The 19,606-nt window shown below is 41.6% G+C and overlaps 2 protein-coding genes across 2 annotated transcripts; one reads left to right on the top strand and one right to left on the bottom strand.

The window, feature by feature from the left end:
• Positions 1-38: 38 nt before the first annotated feature.
• Positions 39-2,324, bottom strand: snrnp25 (small nuclear ribonucleoprotein 25). Its single transcript, XM_056288599.1, has 5 exons — positions 1,991-2,324; positions 1,763-1,853; positions 1,460-1,565; positions 1,200-1,274; positions 39-632 (listed from the first exon to the last, which is right to left on the bottom strand). Exons 1-5 carry the CDS (start codon positions 2,192-2,194, stop codon positions 575-577), a joined length of 534 nt encoding a protein of 177 aa, XP_056144574.1. The 5' UTR covers positions 2,195-2,324; the 3' UTR covers positions 39-574.
• Positions 2,325-2,587: 263 nt separating this feature from the next.
• Positions 2,588-14,793, top strand: polr3k (polymerase (RNA) III (DNA directed) polypeptide K). The gene is made up of 3 exons (XM_056288286.1): positions 2,588-2,827; positions 13,384-13,471; positions 13,877-14,793. Exons 1-3 carry the CDS (start codon positions 2,717-2,719, stop codon positions 14,002-14,004), a joined length of 327 nt encoding a protein of 108 aa, XP_056144261.1. The 5' UTR covers positions 2,588-2,716; the 3' UTR covers positions 14,005-14,793.
• Positions 14,794-19,606: the final 4,813 nt, after the last annotated feature.

Genomic DNA, 19,606 nt, shown 5'->3' with positions numbered 1-19,606 from the left:
AAGCAAATATAATTTTAAAAAAAACAATTTATTGACATCTACATTTAAATTATACAAATCCAAAAGTAACTGAAAAATGGGGCAAAGTAAATACTTCAAACTTCTGTATAAGGAAGAGGACTCTTTTAAAGATCATTCAGTATTTTCACAGCAGTAAATAAAACAGTCCTCGCAGGCACCTCAGTGTCTTTTTATGCTCTGCGATTCAAGAATCATAATGCTCAAAGCCAGATTTTAATAAACTCAAATCATAGACCTGGAATACAAGATTATAGAGATATTAGGCCTAAATCATGTGCTAAATCATGTGAACAAAGTAGCATCACTCATGGTTGTTTTTATTTGAGCTTGTTGCACAAACTTCGTTTAGACTGATGCTAACATTTGACCTGTGTAGATTTCACGCAACATCTATGTTTGAGGTGTGAGGGTGCAGGATAGAGGCTGGTATTAAGTGAACATTATCTGTCCAAATACACTCAACATAGGTCCACCAGACAGGTAGCAATTTAATATGATAAACACTGAAATAATTTAGGCTCCCTTTGACATTGTTGATGTTTTCTGCTGAACATCATTTCTTCCTGAGTTTCTTCATGAATGTTACTTCATCTCTGTTCCTGATCCCATAACTGGATTAAGAAATAAAGATGGGACAAAAGTCAGATTACAGAGTCAAAAAACTTCAACAAGATCATCAATGCAAGCTATTGACCTTTCGCAAAGTACCGCCCCAGAACGGTGCTTGTCCAATCCTACCTTAGCAACGGTCCGTCAAGCTTTCAAACAGACAGCAAATGCTGAAACGGTGTGCCTATGGGATCAGCAAATCGGATACTAGATATCTGAAAAGTTTGGAGGGGGTGTAATTTTCTTTCCCTTCCCAAAACCCAGAACGCAAGAAGCGCAATGTCGACAATAGAATTCGCAGTATAGCAGACCCCATGGCCAGCTTAATCCATCCAAAATCAACAAAAATACTGTCTGCTCCAAGCTAAGCTTGCTACTAGTTATTATTGATAGCTAATACAGCTAACGTATTATTACTGTTACTTTTACCCACACAATGCGCTGATTTCTTCCTTCATGTTTTGGTGTTGTCCGGCGACTTCCTGGATAGTTCTGAAATGCTTGACGGGCATAGCAACAGTAACTAAGGGGGGCGGGACTTTGCGAAAGGTCAGTTGCATTGAACTTACTCCTTAAGCCTCATTTTGTCATCTTCAAGCTTTTCCCCTTGGAACACTAAATGATAGGTTCTCCATATGTACCTCCTGTGAAAGTAAAAAAGAAAAAGAAAAAACAGCAAATTATGGTCATGTAAAAATGCTTGATTATCAATGCAAATCTTGTGTGTGTAAAGTAGGCGAGAATGTGTGCAATTGTGTGACTAATATTTAAAGCATTGTCTTCTAATCCCCAAGTGTTCCAATCCTGTGTGCGTGCCGGTCGTCCTTACCAGCTGATACATTTCACACCGCCTTCCCGCTGCTGTTTCAGCTCCATGAACCTGCAGATGGCCTTCTTCAGATCCAGCACAGTGGCATTCTGCACTACCACTACGGCTTATGGTAAAAATCATTCACATTTGTATAGCAACCACTTATCATTGTGTAAAAAGTTATCATTGTCTAACATGCAGACATGCTTGTAGATACATGAGAAGAGTATGTTGTGGCGTTTCGAACAGAATAAATCACCATTCCATTGCAGTGTTTTATGGAGTAAAACACGAGGGGGGCAAAATAATCTCAAAACTTACGCATAACCTCGCCGTTTGCCTTCAAAATCTTCACAGTCATTGCCTGGCCATACTCCAAGGCTATTTGAGAGTTCACCTCCTCCAATGTCACCTTAGTTTAAAAGGGGGGGGGGTCAGTGTTGTCTGCGATGTTTACAGCGAGACAATCCAGAGGACATCTACCATCTAAAAATACCAATGTGACAGGTCTTTTCTGTTCATTGTGGATGAGTTGGTTTCATGGCCAACCTGAATTGGAAGGTCACATAGCAATGGGTCCTGAACCAGGCGCGCAAGGCTCTCTTCGAAAATGTCTAAGATCTCCGAATGGGGCAAAGCCTCCTCGTCCAGCTCTTCTGTTTCAGGCATATCCTCCTCTGTGCTGTTCGTCTCCCCCGCATCTATGCTAACAACTTCATCCTTTACGGGGAGGCTTTCGGTTTGCTCCTCCATCGCACCGTTTCTAAAGTTGTTTGCTGAGTTTTTATTTGATCGTGTAGCCTATGGTTGGCCTGCTGTTAGTTAACGAAGCAACTGAGCAAATTTGACGAGCACTGACTATGTTTAATTTTTTTTTCTGTAATGTGTGCGTTGAAAATTAAACACCGAAGAAAAACTGCAATTCAGTGTAAAACGTACCTGCAGTAAAACAAACATAATCCAGTCCACCACAATTCCTCACATCACAACTAAATGCCGTTGTAATTATTCAATCATATATCAATTAAACTTGATTACTGAATTTTAACAATTGAATTACGCTGAGCAAATTTCGTGTTATTTTATTTGTTTCCTATCGGGCTCAAGGACCAACAGCGTTTTTTTGTATTTCCGGTTCCGCTTTATATATCGGTCTGTTGCGCTGAAACATGTTTGAACGTACCTAGTCAAGATCAAGTGAAGTGTCCGGGTACATTATTGTGACAGTATTGACTTCATTCTCTATTCTACGGGGTAATAGTTTTGTTGGAGGTTATGCTTCTCTTTTGTCCAACGTGTGGGAATGTTTTGATTGTCGAGGAAGGACAGAAGTGCCTGCGATTCGCCTGCAACACATGTCCCTACGTGCACAACATTACCAGAAAGGTAGGCTGCAATCCCCGTGTCACATCAACGTCAGTCAAAGATTTGTTATTCTACACTTTCTTTAGCTGTGTATCACTGATGGGCGAATATAGCCCGTAAACTATAATGACAACACAGCAAACAATACATTTTGACTTCCTTGTAAGAGGAATTCATCTGGGCCATGACCACTGAGCTATGCTCATTTGTATATTGGCATGTTGTACAGTTGTCCATTATGCAAAGGTGTGTAAACTACTAATAAGACACGTTAGTCCCTAGCTAACGGATCTGACCCTTTAGCCGAGCGGTTAGTGATGTCGCTTTGTGGTGCAGTACACCCCGTATCGAATCCCGCACCGGGCAAGAAAATACCCGATTACATTGGTGGCAGCGGTGGGATCCGGAAGTGTGCAGATCCTCAGAAGTCTCTTCGGAGCGCGGGAATAACAAAGCGCGAGGGCGCGCTTCCGGGAGAGGGTGATGACTGTAAACTACTAATAACACACGTTAGTCCCTAGCTAACGGGTCTGTTCCTTTAGCCGAGCGGTTAGTGATGTCGCCATGTGGTGCATTCCCCCCCGTATCGAATCCCGCATCGGGCAAGAAAATAACCGGTTACAGGTGTGTTAGATTTGTAGTAATGACACGATGGACCATTGACGTATACTGCGGTTGTTACTGACTGCGGTCCTAACATCCGCACTTGATTTTCATCTTTATCTCGCCACCCGCCGCCATGCGTAATTATAATATTAATGAAAAACAACGACTCATTCACCAAATTCATTTTCATAGTTATCGCTATCCACTGCTATTTTACCATGAGGAAAAACATCAGGTCAGAGGATGATTATGTAAGTTGGATGACTGCTACTAAGTAATTTCTTATTGCGTCACAATAAAATGATCACTATGCGGTAGAGCAAGTCCATTACTGTGGGAAAAGTGCGTTTTGGACGAAATTACGGTCAACTTTTGGAGAAATGCCACCTTAAAAACTTGGCTTTAGAACTGTATAATGACAGTGCCGTGAAGAAGTATTTGCACCCTTCCTGATCTCTGTTTGTCACACTTGTTTCAGATCGTCATACAAAATGAAAAATAAGATGAAGGGAACCAGAATACCCACAAAATTCAGTCTTTAAATGATATTTTTTTAAGGAAAAAAATTTATCCAACACCAACTGACCCTGTGTGAAAAAGTAATTGCCTCCATAGTTAATTAACCAAATTTATTGGATCATTAGATTCAATTGGAGCAGACACATTCAGACTTGTTTACTGCCAGCCCTGTTGAATCTAAACGTGATGTATATAGAACCTTACCATCAGTGTGTAGTAGGCTACAAAATCTGAACTAACCACACACTATGCTGCCATCAAAATGAATTCCAGAAGAGATGAGGGAAAAAAAAGTTGTAGAGATATAATAGTCTGGAAAGGGTTACAAAGCCATTTCTAAGGCTCTGGGACTCCAGTGAACCACAGTGAGAGCCATTGTCTCCAAATATAGGAAACTTGGTAGTGTGATGCTTTGGTGATGCTTTGCTGCCTTAGGGCCTGGGATACTTGCCATCACTGAAGGAACCATGAATTCTGCTCTCTACCAGAAAATTCTGAAGGAGAATATCCAGTTATCAGTCTGTGATCTGAAGCTGAAGCATAATTGGGTTATGCAGCAGGACAATGATCCAAAACACAAGAGTAAGTCCACCTCACAGAGGCGCAAAAAAAAAAAAAAAAAAAGCAAAATGAAGGTTTTGGAGTGGCCTATTCAAAGTCCTGACTTGAATCCCATTGAGATGCTTTGGCAGGACCTTAAATGAGCAGTTCATGCTTGAAAACCCTCCAATGTCGCTGAATTACAGCAATTCTAGGGAGAAGTGTGGGCCAAATTTACTCCACAGCGATGTGAAAGACTGATTTCCAAATATAGGAAGCGTTTGGTTGTAGTTGTTGCTGCTTAAGGTGGCACAACCAGTTATGTTCAAGGGGGCAATTACTTTTTCCATATGGGTGTTTGATAACTTTTTTCCTCCAATAAATGAAACGATAATTTAAAAACAGTATTTTGTGTATGCTCGGGTCCTCCTTGTCTTATATTACATTTTGTATGAAGATCTGAAACCACTGAGTGTGAAAAATATGTGAAAATAGAGGACATTATTTATGAAAGGGGGCAAATACTTTTTCACAGCCCTGTAGATCAATCAAGGAACTTTGGGTGAGTATAAATCTGAATTTTCCCAATTTAAAATAATGAATATAATGTGGTAGAGCGAGCAGATTTGGACAATGTTACTGTCAACTTTTTTGGAGAATTTCTACATCAAACCTTGGCTTTTCAACTGTGAGTAAATCAGAACTTTCCCATAGTTTCTCAACAAAATGAACTGGGTGGTAGAACAGGTCTAGTAGTGTGTACCCAATGTATATTTTGAATAACAACTGTTGACTTTTGGAGAATTTCTACCTCAATTTTTGACTTCATGATACTGGACTAGTGCAACACTGTATGGGAGGAGCAACAAACTCCAGCTCCCTATCAGCAGGCTCGATGAGGAGTTCAGTGTTTCTCGCACAAGAGAGGCACTGCTCTATCGGGATTTCAAGGACTCTAGAGTGGCATCAGAAGGCATTATGGTGTGGACAGGCAGGAAGTGGAGAGCCCAGGAAGGCCTTGAGATAGCAGAGTCTCGGCTGAGACACAGGGCTTTGGTGGGCACAGTGGCACCTGGACCGGCAGGGCTGGGAGCCATCCCACAACCTCACTATGATAAGGCCCATGGCAAGGACAGACACCATCTAGTCTGGAAGGAGGTGTGGGTAGGTGTCAAGGTGGGAAGGACCAGCTGAATGGTGGGCATGCAGCAGCAGCGAGCACAGACAAGATGGGAGGGTGCGCTGGAAAGGAAGATATCCTGGGCAGATATCAGGCAGGCAGAACCGCAGCAGATCAAGTTCATGGTACAAGCTGTGTATGATGTTCTGCCTAGCCCAGCAAATCTCCAACTCTGGGACAAGATTGATTCTCCATTATGTCCTCTGTGCCCTGGAAAAGGTTCACTGGAGCACATCCTCAGCAGCTGCCCATCAGCCCTGGGGGAGGGCCATTACCACTGGCGACATGACCAGGTGCTGAAGTCAGTTGCAGAGGCCATCTCCAAAGCTGTGGCCAACAGCAAGCAAGCCCGCAGACAAAGGAACATTGCCTTTGTTAGGGCTGGTGAGCAGCCTCAGTCACAGCGCAGATCAGCAGCCTCACCTCTCACCTCTGCATCAGACTGGGAGCTGCGAGTCGACTTGGGGGGAGGGGGGGCAGCTTAGGTTCCCAGACCACATTATGACAGCTTCGTTGAAGCCAGACATAGTGCTATCATCAGCCTCTTCAAAACAGGTGTTCCTTGTGGAGCTGACAGTTCCCTAGGAGGACTGGATGGAGGAGGCAAATGAGCGGAAGCGGTCCAAGTACCAGGAGCTGGTGGGTCAGTGCTGGAGGAGAGGCTGGAAGGCACGTTGTGAGCCCATTGAAGTGAGGTGTAGAGGCTTTGCTGGCCGCTCACTGTGCAATTTCTACACTCTACTTGGCATCACGGGGGCTGCTAAAAGGAAAGCCATCAAGTCTTCCATGGAGCCTGCAGAGAGGGCCTCCAGATGGCTTTGGATCAGAAGGAGTGACCTGTTGGCCAATGCTCCGGGACACAAGCCAGGGCCTGATCAACCCTGGCTGGATCGCCTGAGAGAGTGTGTATAATGTTGAAAGACCCGAAACTCCCGAGGACCTCAGGAAACATCACTGATGTGTCCCAGTGCATCCTAGGATATATCTTCGAGTTGAGATTGGTTAATTAAGCTAACTTTGGATGACTGTAAATGTGAATGTGATGCTAGCAAGAGGCACAAAGATGTCTATTTCCCTCCCATGTGACCCCTTTTGTGGCAACCTTTGTATCTAAATACTGTTTTAATACTGCTTAATATAATTAAATCACTTTTATTTATCAAATTATTGAATAATGTTTTAGTTGAGCACAACTATCATCCTGGCCAATATGGACTGTTTATTTATTACAGAGTGTACTGATAAGGGCAATCATACTAAATATTCAGTAAAAGTAAAAAAAAAACTGCAAATTTTCTCTTCACTCACCCCGAGGTAAGGTGCAGAGCATAGTGCAAGCTTGGTGCAGAGGTAAAACACAGCATAGGTATATGTCATCAAAGCTAAGCTAACTTTAGCATTGGATTTGGCTAAGTTTGTAAACTATATGCCTATCAACAAACCTGGTAGCCCCATCTGACTGCTGACATTTCACCATGCATTACTTTTCCTGCTGAGGTCGTGGTATGTTTTTAGTGTTGTTATAGAGTTTGGGGAACTTTTTCTTCCATCATTCTCTGCCTCCCACTGTGTTGCTTCTAGCTATGTTACATACAGTTGTTTCTTTAGTTGCGCTTTGAAAGGTCAGCAGCAACCGAGGTCAAAGTTGAACTAATTTTAACTTTGAGTGCAGCGCTCGGTGTCACGCCAAGGGTAGCACTTCCACCTAGTTGGGCGCCACCGTTCTCATAGGAAAACAATGTCACAGCCAGCTCAGAGCTGTTTTACCACTGATGATGTGTGAGCGCCTCAACACATCTCTTTATACCACTCAGAGTAATATGACCCTTGTCCAGATTTTTTTTTTTTTGCTCCTTTTGTTGAAAGCACTGATTTGGGCATATATGTCCATACTGAACGACCAACAAAATTAAACAAGTTATATTTTCCCAACGATTATTTTCAGAAACTAGGGGAAAATTCTGAATTACACAACCCAGGTTCCTTAATTGACCTAATTATACAGGCAAGTTCTGAGGTGGAATTTCTCCAAAAGTTTACAGTAATATTGCCCAAAATTAAGTTTTTCCACAGTAATGCATTTGCTCTAAACACTTAGTCTTCTGAGAAACTAGTGTAGTGTAGTAGTGTATTGAGAAATTATAGGAAATTACTTATTTACAGTCGTTGAAATTATTTAACCATCCCTTGTGCTTTTTTTTTTCATCATGTAAAATTGGATAGCACAAACAATGAAACTGGAGGGGGTGAATGAGTCATTGTTTTTTTTTCTCATTATGTTCAATAGCAGCAGATGGCAAGGTCAATGGAGATTAAGTGGTGGATGATGAGACCGCAGTTTTCATTAGGCTGTCTTTTTAAATTAACTACAAATTGAAAAGACAAGTTAGATGGAATTTTGTATTATCTGATCGACAAGTGTTTGCGCCTGCCAAAATCTGTCTCTTCTTATATAAAGACACAAGGTTTAATATCCACAAAAATGACTGTACTCACTTGTACACTTGGTCTAAAACCAATTTGTCCTGTGTCAAGTGTAGGAAATCCTGCACCCTGTTTTGATATATTTTATTTCCTTATATATATGTATCTATTTAGATTCTAAATAGTTCTAAATTTTAGAACCATCCCCGGCACCATCTTGATGACACTGGGGATGGCAGCCTTGGTACAGCATTCTCTAGCACTTCTTTTGTTTTTGTTTATTCTCTGTATGTCGTTATTCAAACCCGATTACTTTCATTAAAGAAGAACAGCTTAACTTTAGGCAGTTAACTCCAGGTAGTTTTTTACAAACCCAAAACGTTTTTTGAAGATCTTAGTTGGAGGAACAGTGGCTCTCTGTGAGACATGGAGGCAAGGCAGACAGGGAAGCGGGCCAGTGCGCTGGTGAGGCTTCGACAGCGGGGATTTCGATCAGCACCCCCAGCAATTCATCTGGCAAATCTCCGCTCCATGCACAACAAAATGGACAAGCTGCTTCGCCTAAATGGGACAAACAAGGACTTTGCACTTTCTGCTGCCCTTTTTTCTCTGAAACCTGGCTCAGGGAGTCCACCCCCAACAGCGGATTACATCTGCTGGGCTTCCGCCTACACCAGGCGGAACGCATTATGGCATTATCGAGAACAGCGAAGTGCAGAGGCGATTCTAGGATCAGAGCTTTAGGGGTGCTGAGCAGCCAGAGTGCTGGCCGGCCAGGCAAGATAAATTTGGGGGGTGGATCAAACCATTTTCGAAGCATGGGGGGTGCTGTATTTTTGTTGTTAAAATATTACGTTTAAACCATATACTGGATATGGTTTTGACATTTCTTCAGCTTATTAAACATGGACATACAGTAAAAAATAAAAAATCTCTTCAATTTTAGGGGTGCTGGGGTTCAATTTAGGGGTGCTGCAGCACCCCCAAAAATGGGCTAGAAACGCCTATGGCTTCTACATAAACAAAGGTTGGTGTGTCAGTGTTAAATAAATAGTGCAGCCCAAACTTGGAGTCGTTGTTCATAAACTGCAAACCATTTTATTCACCGCGGGGTTTTCGTCCTTCATCCTGGTCGGTATTTACATCCCACCCCAGGCCAGTGTGAATGGCGCATTGAAGAAGTGAAGTGAAGAAATGGACCAGCGAAGCAAAGCAGGAACTGCAAGACTGTTTTGACTGCACCGACTGGAGTGTATTTGAAGCTGCAACTAGCAACCTGTATGAACTAACTGACACTGTGACATCTTACATCAGCTTTTGTGAAGACGTGTTCTTACCAAGACCTTCTGCACATACAGCAATAACAAACCATGGTTCACAGCCAAACTAAGACAACTTTGGCAGGCCAAGCACAATATCTACAACAGTGGGGATAGAGCCTTTTACAAGCAGGCCAGAAATTCACAGACAAAGATGATGGCTAAAAGAAACTACACTAAAAAGCTGAAAAACACGTTTTCAGCCAACGATCCTGTATCAGTGGAGGAGCCTGCAAGACATCACATACTATAGAAGACCATCCCCCCCCATGCTGAGGCAAACAAAGACCTGGCTGATGACCTGAATGTCTTCTATTGCAGGGTTGGGAAAGATAAATACACACACCCCACCCACTCTACCCCAATAACAACAGTCCCCATCACACTTCTGGCAACCCCCCTACTCTTCCGCCCGATACTCAGGCTGCACTCAAGATGTGAGCCAGCTGTTCTAGAGACCAAAGACCAGGAAAGCACTGGGTCCAGACAATGTCTCCCCATCCTGTCTTAAAGCCTGCGCTTACCAACTGGCTCCGATCTTCAACAGATCCCTGGAGTTGTGTGAAGTCCCCTCCTGCTTCAAATGCTCCACCATCATCCTGGTACCAAAGAAACCCTCTATCACAGGACTGAAGGACTACATACCTGTTGCTCTAACATCTGTGGTTATGAAGAACATCACAGGTCACCTGCTGGACCCCCTGCTGGACCCCCTGCAGTTTGCCTACTGGGCAAACAGGTCAGTGGATGATGCAGTCAACATGGCACTGCACTATATCCTGCAACACCTTGACTGCCCGGCAATATATGCACAGATCCTGTTTGTGGACTTCAGCTTGGTGTTCAACACCATCATTCCAGAAATCCTCTCTTACAAACTCTCCCAGGTCACTGTATCCCTGCCATCTGTCAGTGGATTACCAGCTTCCTGACAGACAGGAAACAGCAGGTGAGGATTGGGGAAGTCACTTCTGGTATACGGACAGTCAGCCCTGGTGCCCCCCCAGGGATGTGTCCTCTCCCTACTGCCTTTCTCCCTCTACACCACCGACTGCAACTCCAAAGACCCAGCTGTTAAACTACTGAAGTTTGCAGATGACACTACGGTTATCATACTCATCCAGGATGGCGATGAGTCTGCAATATGGTTGGAGGTTGATCAGCTGGTGCTCTGGTGTAGTCAGAACAACTTGGAAATGAACGTGCGCAACACGGTGGAGATGACAGTGGACTTCAGGAGACACTCCTCACTACTGCTGCCCCTCACAATGTCCAACAGCCCTGTATCAACCATGGAGACCTTCAAGTTTTGGGGATGACCATTTCAAAAGTCCTGAAGTGGGAGACCAACATCAACTCCATCCCCAAAAAGGGCCAGCAGAAGATGTTCTTTCTGTGGCTGGCAATTGAGGAAATTTGGTCTGCCACACTGCTGTATACTGGTTACAATTATTATTATTATTATTATTTGCCCCTTTTTCTCCCCAATTGTACTTGGCCAATTACCCCACTCTTCCGAGCCTTCCCAGTCGCTGCTCCACCCCTCTGCTGATCCGGGGAGAGCCGCAGACTACCACATACCACTACCTCCTCCAATACATGTGGAGTCGCCAGCCACTTCTTTTCCCCTGACAGTGAGGTGTTTCGCCAGAGGGATGTAGTGTGTGAGAGGATCATGTTATTCCCCCCAGTTCCCCCTCCCTCCTGAACAGGCACCCTGACCAACCAGAGGAGGTGCTAGGGCAGCGACCAGGACACATACCCACATCCGACTTCCTACCCAAAGACACAGCCAATTGTGTCTGTAGGGATGCCTGACCAAGCCGGAGGTAACACGGGGATTCAAACCGCCGATCCCCGTGTTGGTAGGTAACGGAATAGACTGCTCTGCTGCCTGGACGCCACACTGGTTACAATTATTGCTGTTGTTGTTGTGGTTGTAACATAGGTATTTAATATAGTATGTAGTTGTGAGGTGGAAGATAGGTGAATATATAGTGTATACTAGTACATAAGATAATATATTGTAGTGTAGTGGGAGTATATATAGCATTTTATAGGGGCATGATGGGTTGTGGTATGGTATAGTGTATGTAATATCGTATATAAGCAACAGGGTATAATATATGTACAGTTAAGGTCAAAGTTATTAGCCCCCTTTATGAAATCAAACAAAACCCTTAACTTTTCAGTGGAAATGACCATAACCAAAAGTGTTTATAGTTTAATTGCTTCCAAAAGAACAAAGACAAAATCTCCACTAAGCTTGATTAAGATATTTTACTGATGTGCTGAATTGAAACAAGAAAAAAACAAAAATGACAAGGCCATATTATTAGCCCTCTGACAATTAATAGTCAATCGTGTAACCTTTCTGACTCACAACTGACAACAACCGCTTATGGTGGTTCCTAACTAGGTTGGCACATGTCTCTTGGGGGATCTTAGCCCATTCTTCCATGGCAAATTGTTCCAGCTCATCCAAATTGCGTGGTTTTCGAGCATGGACATTAACCTTGAGCTCCGCCACAGATTCTCAATAGGATTGAGATCTGGGCTCTGAGAGGGCCACTCCAGGACCTTGATTTTGGTGTCTTTCAAAAAGTTTTGGACCAACTTGGATGTATGCTTCGGGTCATTGTCTTGCTGGAAGACCCAGCAGCGACCCCTAACAAAGTTCTCTGTGCCGGAAGCAGCAAAACAGCCCCACAGCATTATGCTCCCACCACCATGTTTAACTGTGGCAACTGTGTTTTTAGGGTTGAAGGCCTCTCCCTTCCTTCACCAAACAAAAGCAACATCCATGTGCCCAAACAGCTAAAGTTTAGTCTCATCAGACCAAAGGACAGACTTCCAAAACTCATGCCCATGTTTCAAATGTTCACGGGCAAACTTCAGTCTGGCTTTGATATGCCACTGTGTGAGCAATGACGTTTTTCTTGTACGATGACCTTGAAGCCCGCCACGATGAAGAGCCTTCACATCAGTCTTCCTTGAAATGTCAAGTCCAGACGAGGCCAGTTCAGCAACAATCATCTTGGCAGAGATCCGGGGATTGTTGTTGACATCTCGACTATTTTCCTCTCCAAAGTTTTTGAAATCTTGCACTTTTGACCATGCCCAGGTTTGTTTCTAACAGAATTTGTCTCCTTGTGCTTTGCAATGATGCAACGTACAGCTGTTCTAGACACTGTGAAACGCTTGGAAATGGCAGTATAGCCTTCCCCCTTAAGATGAGCATCCACTATCTCTTTTCTGAGTTCCAGACTGATTTCTTTACTTTTTGGCCTCATGAAATTACTTCTTACCAAGAATTTAAGAGTAGTCCCTCTCAATCAAGTGTTCAAGTGCCACTAGCCCTGTTCATTGGAGTCCCTTAAGTAAAGTTCAATGCTGATTGATTGCTCAGGTGTGGTTTGAAAGCTGATTGATTTCTCAGGTGTGTTTTGAAAGCAAAAAATCCCATGGGGGCTACTAATTTTGACCACCTCAATTTTCACTACATTACATAAAGCAAACCTGAAGATTTATTTTACATTCCAAAATGTACCAAATAGGGGCCTTAACATTGATGAATGTTTTACTATGTCAAGTTTTACAATGATGCAAACATTGGGCAGAATTTTAGGGAAATGTTCCATAGTTCCTTGGGGGCTAACAATTTTGACCTTAACTGTACATAGGTTGATGATAATTCAGCCATAACAAAATTCTGTATAGTAGCGACATACCTGTTGTGCATACATCCTTGCCTCCAATGTCCCGTTGTTCCATTTATTTCTTCTATATATTTATATCTGTTCATTATTTTTATTTTTTTTGTGAGTGATGTCTGCAAGTGCTAGAAGCTGTATACTCAAGCCAAATTCCTCATGTGCATGGGCACACTTGGCCAATAAAGTTGATTCTAAGTCTAATTATTTTGTTTCCCAGTGGTGTTTGATTTCAATATTTTTTTGTGGGCTTCAAACCTTTGTCTCCTGTTCCAGGTAAACAACAGAAAGTATCCCAAACTAAAAGAGGTGGATGATGTTCTAGGTGGGGCTGCGGCTTGGGAAAATGTGGATTCTACACAAGGTAAGCGTATGTCAGTGTAGGCCTCATGATATTATTACCTGTAAGGCAGTTGATATCGAAGCACCCCAATATTTATCAGTGCTGTTCATTGACCCATTTTACAGAAACTGTTCTTTCAGTTCCCTTTTAGTTGAATGTAACAAGAAACTAGATTTTAAGAGGAGTAGGGCCTGTCAAATTTATAGAATTGTTTTTCCAAATGGGAGATTTCCTTATGGCAAGGTTTGGAAAGCCAGATTGTGTAATTAAATAGACACTGCAACCACAGTTTTGTGCCATCTTCTATGTTATGTGATTTATTTGGATCCCAGCTTGGTGGAAATTATCTCCACAATCAACCAAATGTTACATCTGGTATTTTTGTGATGCCAGATTAACATGTAACATATCCACTTGTTTTTCCAGAAAAATGCCCTAAGTGTGAGCATCCTCGGGCATACTTCATGCAAATTCAGACAAGGTCAGCAGATGAACCCATGACAACATTTTACAAATGCTGCAATGCCCAGTGTGGACATCGATGGAGAGACTAATGTTTTTGTTTTTTTTATGTTCAAACTATTGGGCACAATTGTGTTAATGGAGTAGAAGAAATATGTAGTAAACTGTTTTGCCTTTATTTTTGGTATTAGTCTTAGTTTATGAAAAATATTTAAGTGATTTGCACATGGTTTGTTAACCTCTTCACAGTGATTATGCATAAATAAAATTAGATTTCTCTTTGAAATGTTATTTTGGATTTTATTACCTCAACAGCCTTGACATTTCATTTTCAGAACAAAGGAAAACAAGATTTTAATGAAAAATCATAATCATATTCTCATTTTTATTGATAAAATAGTACCTGTGTGCAACAGTCAAACATCTTGATTTACATACATATATACATATCACAGACATTGAGAGTAATGCAGACCAGCGCTATCCACAACAATGGTACATCTTACTTTGTATGAAAATTTCACTGCAATGCAGCAATTAAAAATTTACTGACTTTTCTTGCACAATTACCCTCATCACATTTCTGTAAAAGATGCAAAAGCACACCTAGTTAGAGAACCAGGCAGCAAAAAGTGTTTCTTAAAATTTTGGGTTCATGCAGGCAAACTGCATTTGTTCAGAAATGGTGAATGACTGATGAGCATGCCATGGGTTGACCACACAGACATGCTGTTTTTTTTTTAATCTTCTAGATGTAATTATAATTTACTTTTGCAAAGTTTTACACACAATCCTAGATTGAAGCCTACCCCTAGTAAATGGTTCTTATTACTTGAATTTTGAAGTTGCAATAAAGAGAGCTATACCTGTACTTGCTTTTGTTTGTTTGGCCTAGCATGCATCGGAGCAATCCAAATCTTTAAGGGAGTATGTTACATATGTAGGATAATTGGCCTACACAGTGCTCAGTCACTGGTGTAGGTGATTAGGTTGCCGTCATAGTTTACTGTTTAAACTATACCTACCTGTTCATTCGGACTCCATAGAGTCTTAAGCCAACACTCACCAGAGAAAGAAGGATCTACTCCAGACTAGTGTACTAAATTGAGCAGTGTGTCAAAGACAGAACTCACAGGAGACTAGACATATGGTATGAGAGAGGGGGAAGAGATTGCTATGATGCCATACAGAGCATTTCCATCACTGACGACGAAACCCCTCCTGCAGCAGACTTCAGTCTGTGCCAGTTCTACTCTCATTCCTTCGTCACAGTCCCACCATCAACACAAACATGTAGAAAAGTAACAAAAGGCAAGCTTCTGGCTGACGAATCACACAGTGAACTGCAGGCTTTAGCATTTACCGTAAAAACTGTAAAGTTGCAGGTTTTATAATTTTATATAGGTTTTTTTTTCCCGCAAACTATCAATGGTGTTGATAAAAGTGCTCAGCAAATGAGCAGAATATTAAGATAGATGTAGGAAAAAAACTTTAATACATAGCAGGACAAGCTTGTTTCATGCGTCGCGTACTTATCAGCAACTGGCAGTTGATGTGTGCAATGCAGGAAACAATCTTGTACACGAAACAAGCTTTCCTACATCTTTATATATATATATATATATATATATATATATATATGTGTGTGTGTGTGTGTGTGTGTGTGTACACACACACACACACACACAATACCTGGCCAAGACACTGGCAGTAGAATGGGTTGTACTGAAGAGCTCAGTGACTTTCAAAGTGGCGCTCATAGGATGCCAACAAGTCAGTTGGTCAAATTCCTGCCCTGCTAGTTCTGCCCCGGTCAACTGTAAAGTCTGTTACTGTGAAGTGGAAACGTCTCAGAGCAACAACAGCTCAGCTGTGATGTGGTAAGCCACACACAAGACCTCAGAACAGGACTACTGAAGTGCATACCATGTAAAAAAAAAGTCATTTATGCTCAGCTGCAACACTCATAATCAAGTTCCAAACTCCCTCTGGAAGCAACGTCAGCACAAGAACGGTTTGTTTGGAGCTTCATGAAATAGGTCTTCATGACCAAGCAGCAGCACACAAGCCTAAGATCACCGTGCAAAATAACACCACCATTGGACTCTGGAGCAGTGGAAACGTGTTCTCTGGAGTAATTAATCATGCTTCACTCTCTGGCAGTCTTGACAGACCAATCTTGGTTTTGGATGCCAGGAGAATGCTACCTGCCTGAATGCATAGTGCCAACTATAAGGTTTGGTAGAAGAGGAATAAGACAACTCAAGTCAATTTTATTTGTATAGCCCAACATCACAAATTACAAATTTGCCTCAGTGGGCTTAACAGCAACACAACATCCTGTCCTTAGACCATCTCATCGAATAAGGAACAACTCCCTAAAAAAAAACCTTTAACAGGGAGAAAAAATAGGAAGAAACCTCAGGGAGAGCAACAGAGGAGGGATCTCTCTCCCAAGACGGACAACGTGCAATGGATGTTGTTTACACAGTTTACACAATACAACATTGAAAGAGGATAAACAGAATTATAATGGACTTATAAAATGTATGAAGAATAATGGATCTGGGCTGTCTTTCATGGTTTGGGCTAGGCCCCTTAGTGCCAGTGAAGGGAAATCTTAATGCTACAGCATACAATGACATTCTACTAGAGAACTGTGTGCCCTCAACTTTGTGCCAACAGATTGGAGATGACCCTTTCCTGTTTCAGCATGACAATGTCCTCTTGCACAAAGCAAAGTTCATAAAGACATGATTTGCTGATTTTAGTGTGGAAGAACTCAACCGACCTGCACAGAGCCCTGACCTCAACCCCATCCGACACACTTGGGATGAACTGGAACGTCGACTGTGAGCCAGGCCTTATCCCCAACATCAATGCCCGACCTCACTAATGCTCTTGTAGCTGAATGGGAGCGAATCCCTGCAGTCATGTTCCAAAATCTAGTGGAAAGCCTTCCCAGAAGAGCGGAGGCTGTTTTAGCAGCGAAATGGGACCAATTCCATATTAACATTCTTAGTTTTAGAATGAGATGTTCAACAAGCACATATGGTGTGATGTTTAGTTGTCCACATACTTTTTGGCCATGAAGAGAGTGTGTGTGTGTGTGTGTGTGTGTGTGTGTGTGTGTGTGTGTGTGTGTGTGTGTGTGTGTGTGTGTGTGTGCAATTTTTTCCCCCACTTTTTCACCACTTTTTTTTTCTAGAATCCAAACTTAAAATTTTTCTCCTTCAATAAATTAAAACCATCTCACAGAAAAAGGAAAAAAAAATAACATAGTGATGATGTTTATGTGAATGCATGAAAGGAAAGAGCAAACAACTGCTTTATTTATTTATGTACATTGCAATGGAAAAGGATACTGATGTGTAGCAGCTCTACTTGTACTCACTAAACATTTAATGAGTACAACCCAGGAGACTGAAAAAACACAGCACCATGTCAACCTTGATCATTCCCAAGCAAGCAAATTAAGTGGCCTGTCAAGCCGAGGACAAATTATTATTCAGTTTAATGATATTATACAAGGAATACATTGCTTGTGGTATGGGAAAGATTAGGTGAATGAAAATATAAGTAATTATCAGACATGGCCAAAAAAAATCATAAAATCTTTTGATATCAACAGGTTAAAATAACTGATAACAATTAAAATAAATAGAAAACGAAAACATGACGCTGCAAATGTTGACCTCACATAACTTGCTTTTCAGCAACATTCACAGATGATTGCAACTAAATAAAGTGACCGTGTTCACAGCTTTCCCCAATCGAGGCCTTCCGTCAAAAAAAAAATCAATCCTTCCCCTATCCTAAATGCATATGACACTTGATTTCTTCATCGATTACATTTTCACACAGTATAGGATGTACTTTTACATCTGCCACTTATTCCTTTCTGAGGATGAGTTGGTGCATTTGATGTCTTTTTGTCCAGGGTGAGATTTGTGAATTAGAACTATATGTTTATATGTAAACATATACCATATTTCCTGGATTATAAATCGCAACCAGCATAAAACCGTGTTGTTGTGATGACAAAAACATATAGTACGTCACTTTGGTGTATACAAAGCACTTATATGGTGGTACAGTAGTAATACCATAGCAGAGCAGCATAAGCGGTTCGGATAATGGAATGGATGGACAGTAGTGATTGTGCTGGTCAGGGTTTTTTAATACCTGCACCCACCCGACCCATTATGAATGCCAATTTGCACAGCCCAACTCGGTAAAATATGCGTTAATTAACCATCCGAACCCGACCCGCAAACCTCCAAATTTAGCCTAGGCTACGGCAAAGTGAGCAGTGTTGCACTATTTCGTTTTTGGGCTGTTTTCCCAGCATAATACACTGACTGCAAAGCATAGCCTATCTTAGCCTAATAGCGTCTGGGTCTAGACTGCTAAATAAACAGACTAATTGATCCAAATAGTGTCCTTTATTGTTGAATAGCAGCAAAACAAGTAACCTATCATCAAAGACATAAACTCTGTCTGTCTATGTCTTGATGCATGCCCAATAATCCAGGTAAGGAGATCAAAGAAGGTTGAATCAGTTCATCTGGATACAATGTTTATTGAGATATGCTTCAACACTCAACTAAGTAACATTTTCAGTCTAAACTGACTGCAGGCACCCCCAACCCCTTATAAACAATACAGTACAATACAGTTGCATAACAACCGAAACCAACGACCAGTTTCATATGCAAATACCATTAACTAGAGTAAGTGACCATTAACTAGAGTAAGTAAGTAGAGTAGGGAGGAACGCTGGTTTGAACGCGGAGTCAAAGAGGACATCTATGTTAAGAGGGAACAACCATCCCTGAAACCGTGGGGTGGGGTGGGGGGTGGGGGGCTAAGAGTACATCTGTCACCATCTTACAATGCTGTGATTGCAACATTCCCAAATCCTTTGTGAACAGTACACATGGCCATTGTAACTAGTTAACACTAGAACGACCGGGATTTCACTCCTACCTAAAATGACCATGGGCGGTCAAATGACGGCCGGTTTTTAAACTCTATATTCTGTCAAGATAAATATCCAATTGGGATATTAATGCTGCTAGTACGTCTGTTAGGAAACGACTGACACCAAAATTAACATTTTAACAACTATAATACTATTTTTAAACAATTTAAACTTCAGAGAGACATGGTCGAACTTGAATAGCAAAACTTGAAAAAGTGAAAATATTACCTGAAAAACAAAACGGAAAACACATATTGCTAATCTAACAAATTAATAAGGCCTATAAAAGCTGAAATGTAAAAAAAAAAAAAAAAAACTGAAAATAACCATTGAAAAAGTCCCAAACAACAACCGGAACATAAAAACTACTGGAACGACCACGGTTTTTAAACACTCTATTCTGTCAAGATAAATACCCAATTGAGATATTAATGCATGCATTACATTTGTTAGTATGTCTGTTAAGAAACGAATTTACACCAAAATTAACATTTCAACAACTTTAATACTATTTTTCAAACAATTTAAAATGGCCACTGTCCAACGCCTGTAAATACTGCAACACCTCTGTGGTAGTCATGGTGCTTCTGAAACGACGTCTGTAAACAGACATGTTGGCAATAACCAAAAATCAAGTTTAGACTATTACTCTGTACTGGAGAACGCTAGTGTGTTTCTAGGGCAGAGCAATGAACTTGGCGAAGGAAATG

This window comes from Lampris incognitus, chromosome 10 (genome assembly GCF_029633865.1).
Source record: "Lampris incognitus isolate fLamInc1 chromosome 10, fLamInc1.hap2, whole genome shotgun sequence".
NCBI classification, from domain to species: domain Eukaryota; kingdom Metazoa; phylum Chordata; class Actinopteri; order Lampriformes; family Lampridae; genus Lampris; species Lampris incognitus.
The sequence above is the reverse complement of the archived record's forward strand: the minus strand, read 5'-3'. Positions and strand labels throughout refer to the sequence as shown.

What these genes read in the sequence shown, in the direction of transcription:
- snrnp25 (XM_056288599.1), bottom strand. Translation starts at nt 2,194, where the DNA reads ATGGAGGAGCAAACCGAAAGCCTCCCCGTAAAGGATGAAGTTGTTAGC. An exon ending in GGTGTGAAATGTATCAGCTG is followed by an intron (nt 1,275 to 1,459) that starts GTAAGGACGACC and finishes TTACTTTCACAG; the next exon opens with GAGGTACATATGGAGAACCT. An exon ending in GACAAAATGAGGCTTAAGGA is followed by an intron (nt 633 to 1,199) that starts GTAAGTTCAATG and finishes TTCTTAATCCAG; the next exon opens with TTATGGGATCAGGAACAGAG.
- polr3k (XM_056288286.1), top strand. Translation starts at nt 2,717, where the DNA reads ATGCTTCTCTTTTGTCCAACGTGTGGGAATGTTTTGATTGTCGAGGAA. An exon ending in TGCACAACATTACCAGAAAG is followed by an intron (nt 2,828 to 13,383) that starts GTAGGCTGCAAT and finishes CTCCTGTTCCAG; the next exon opens with GTAAACAACAGAAAGTATCC. An exon ending in AAATGTGGATTCTACACAAG is followed by an intron (nt 13,472 to 13,876) that starts GTAAGCGTATGT and finishes TTGTTTTTCCAG; the next exon opens with AAAAATGCCCTAAGTGTGAG.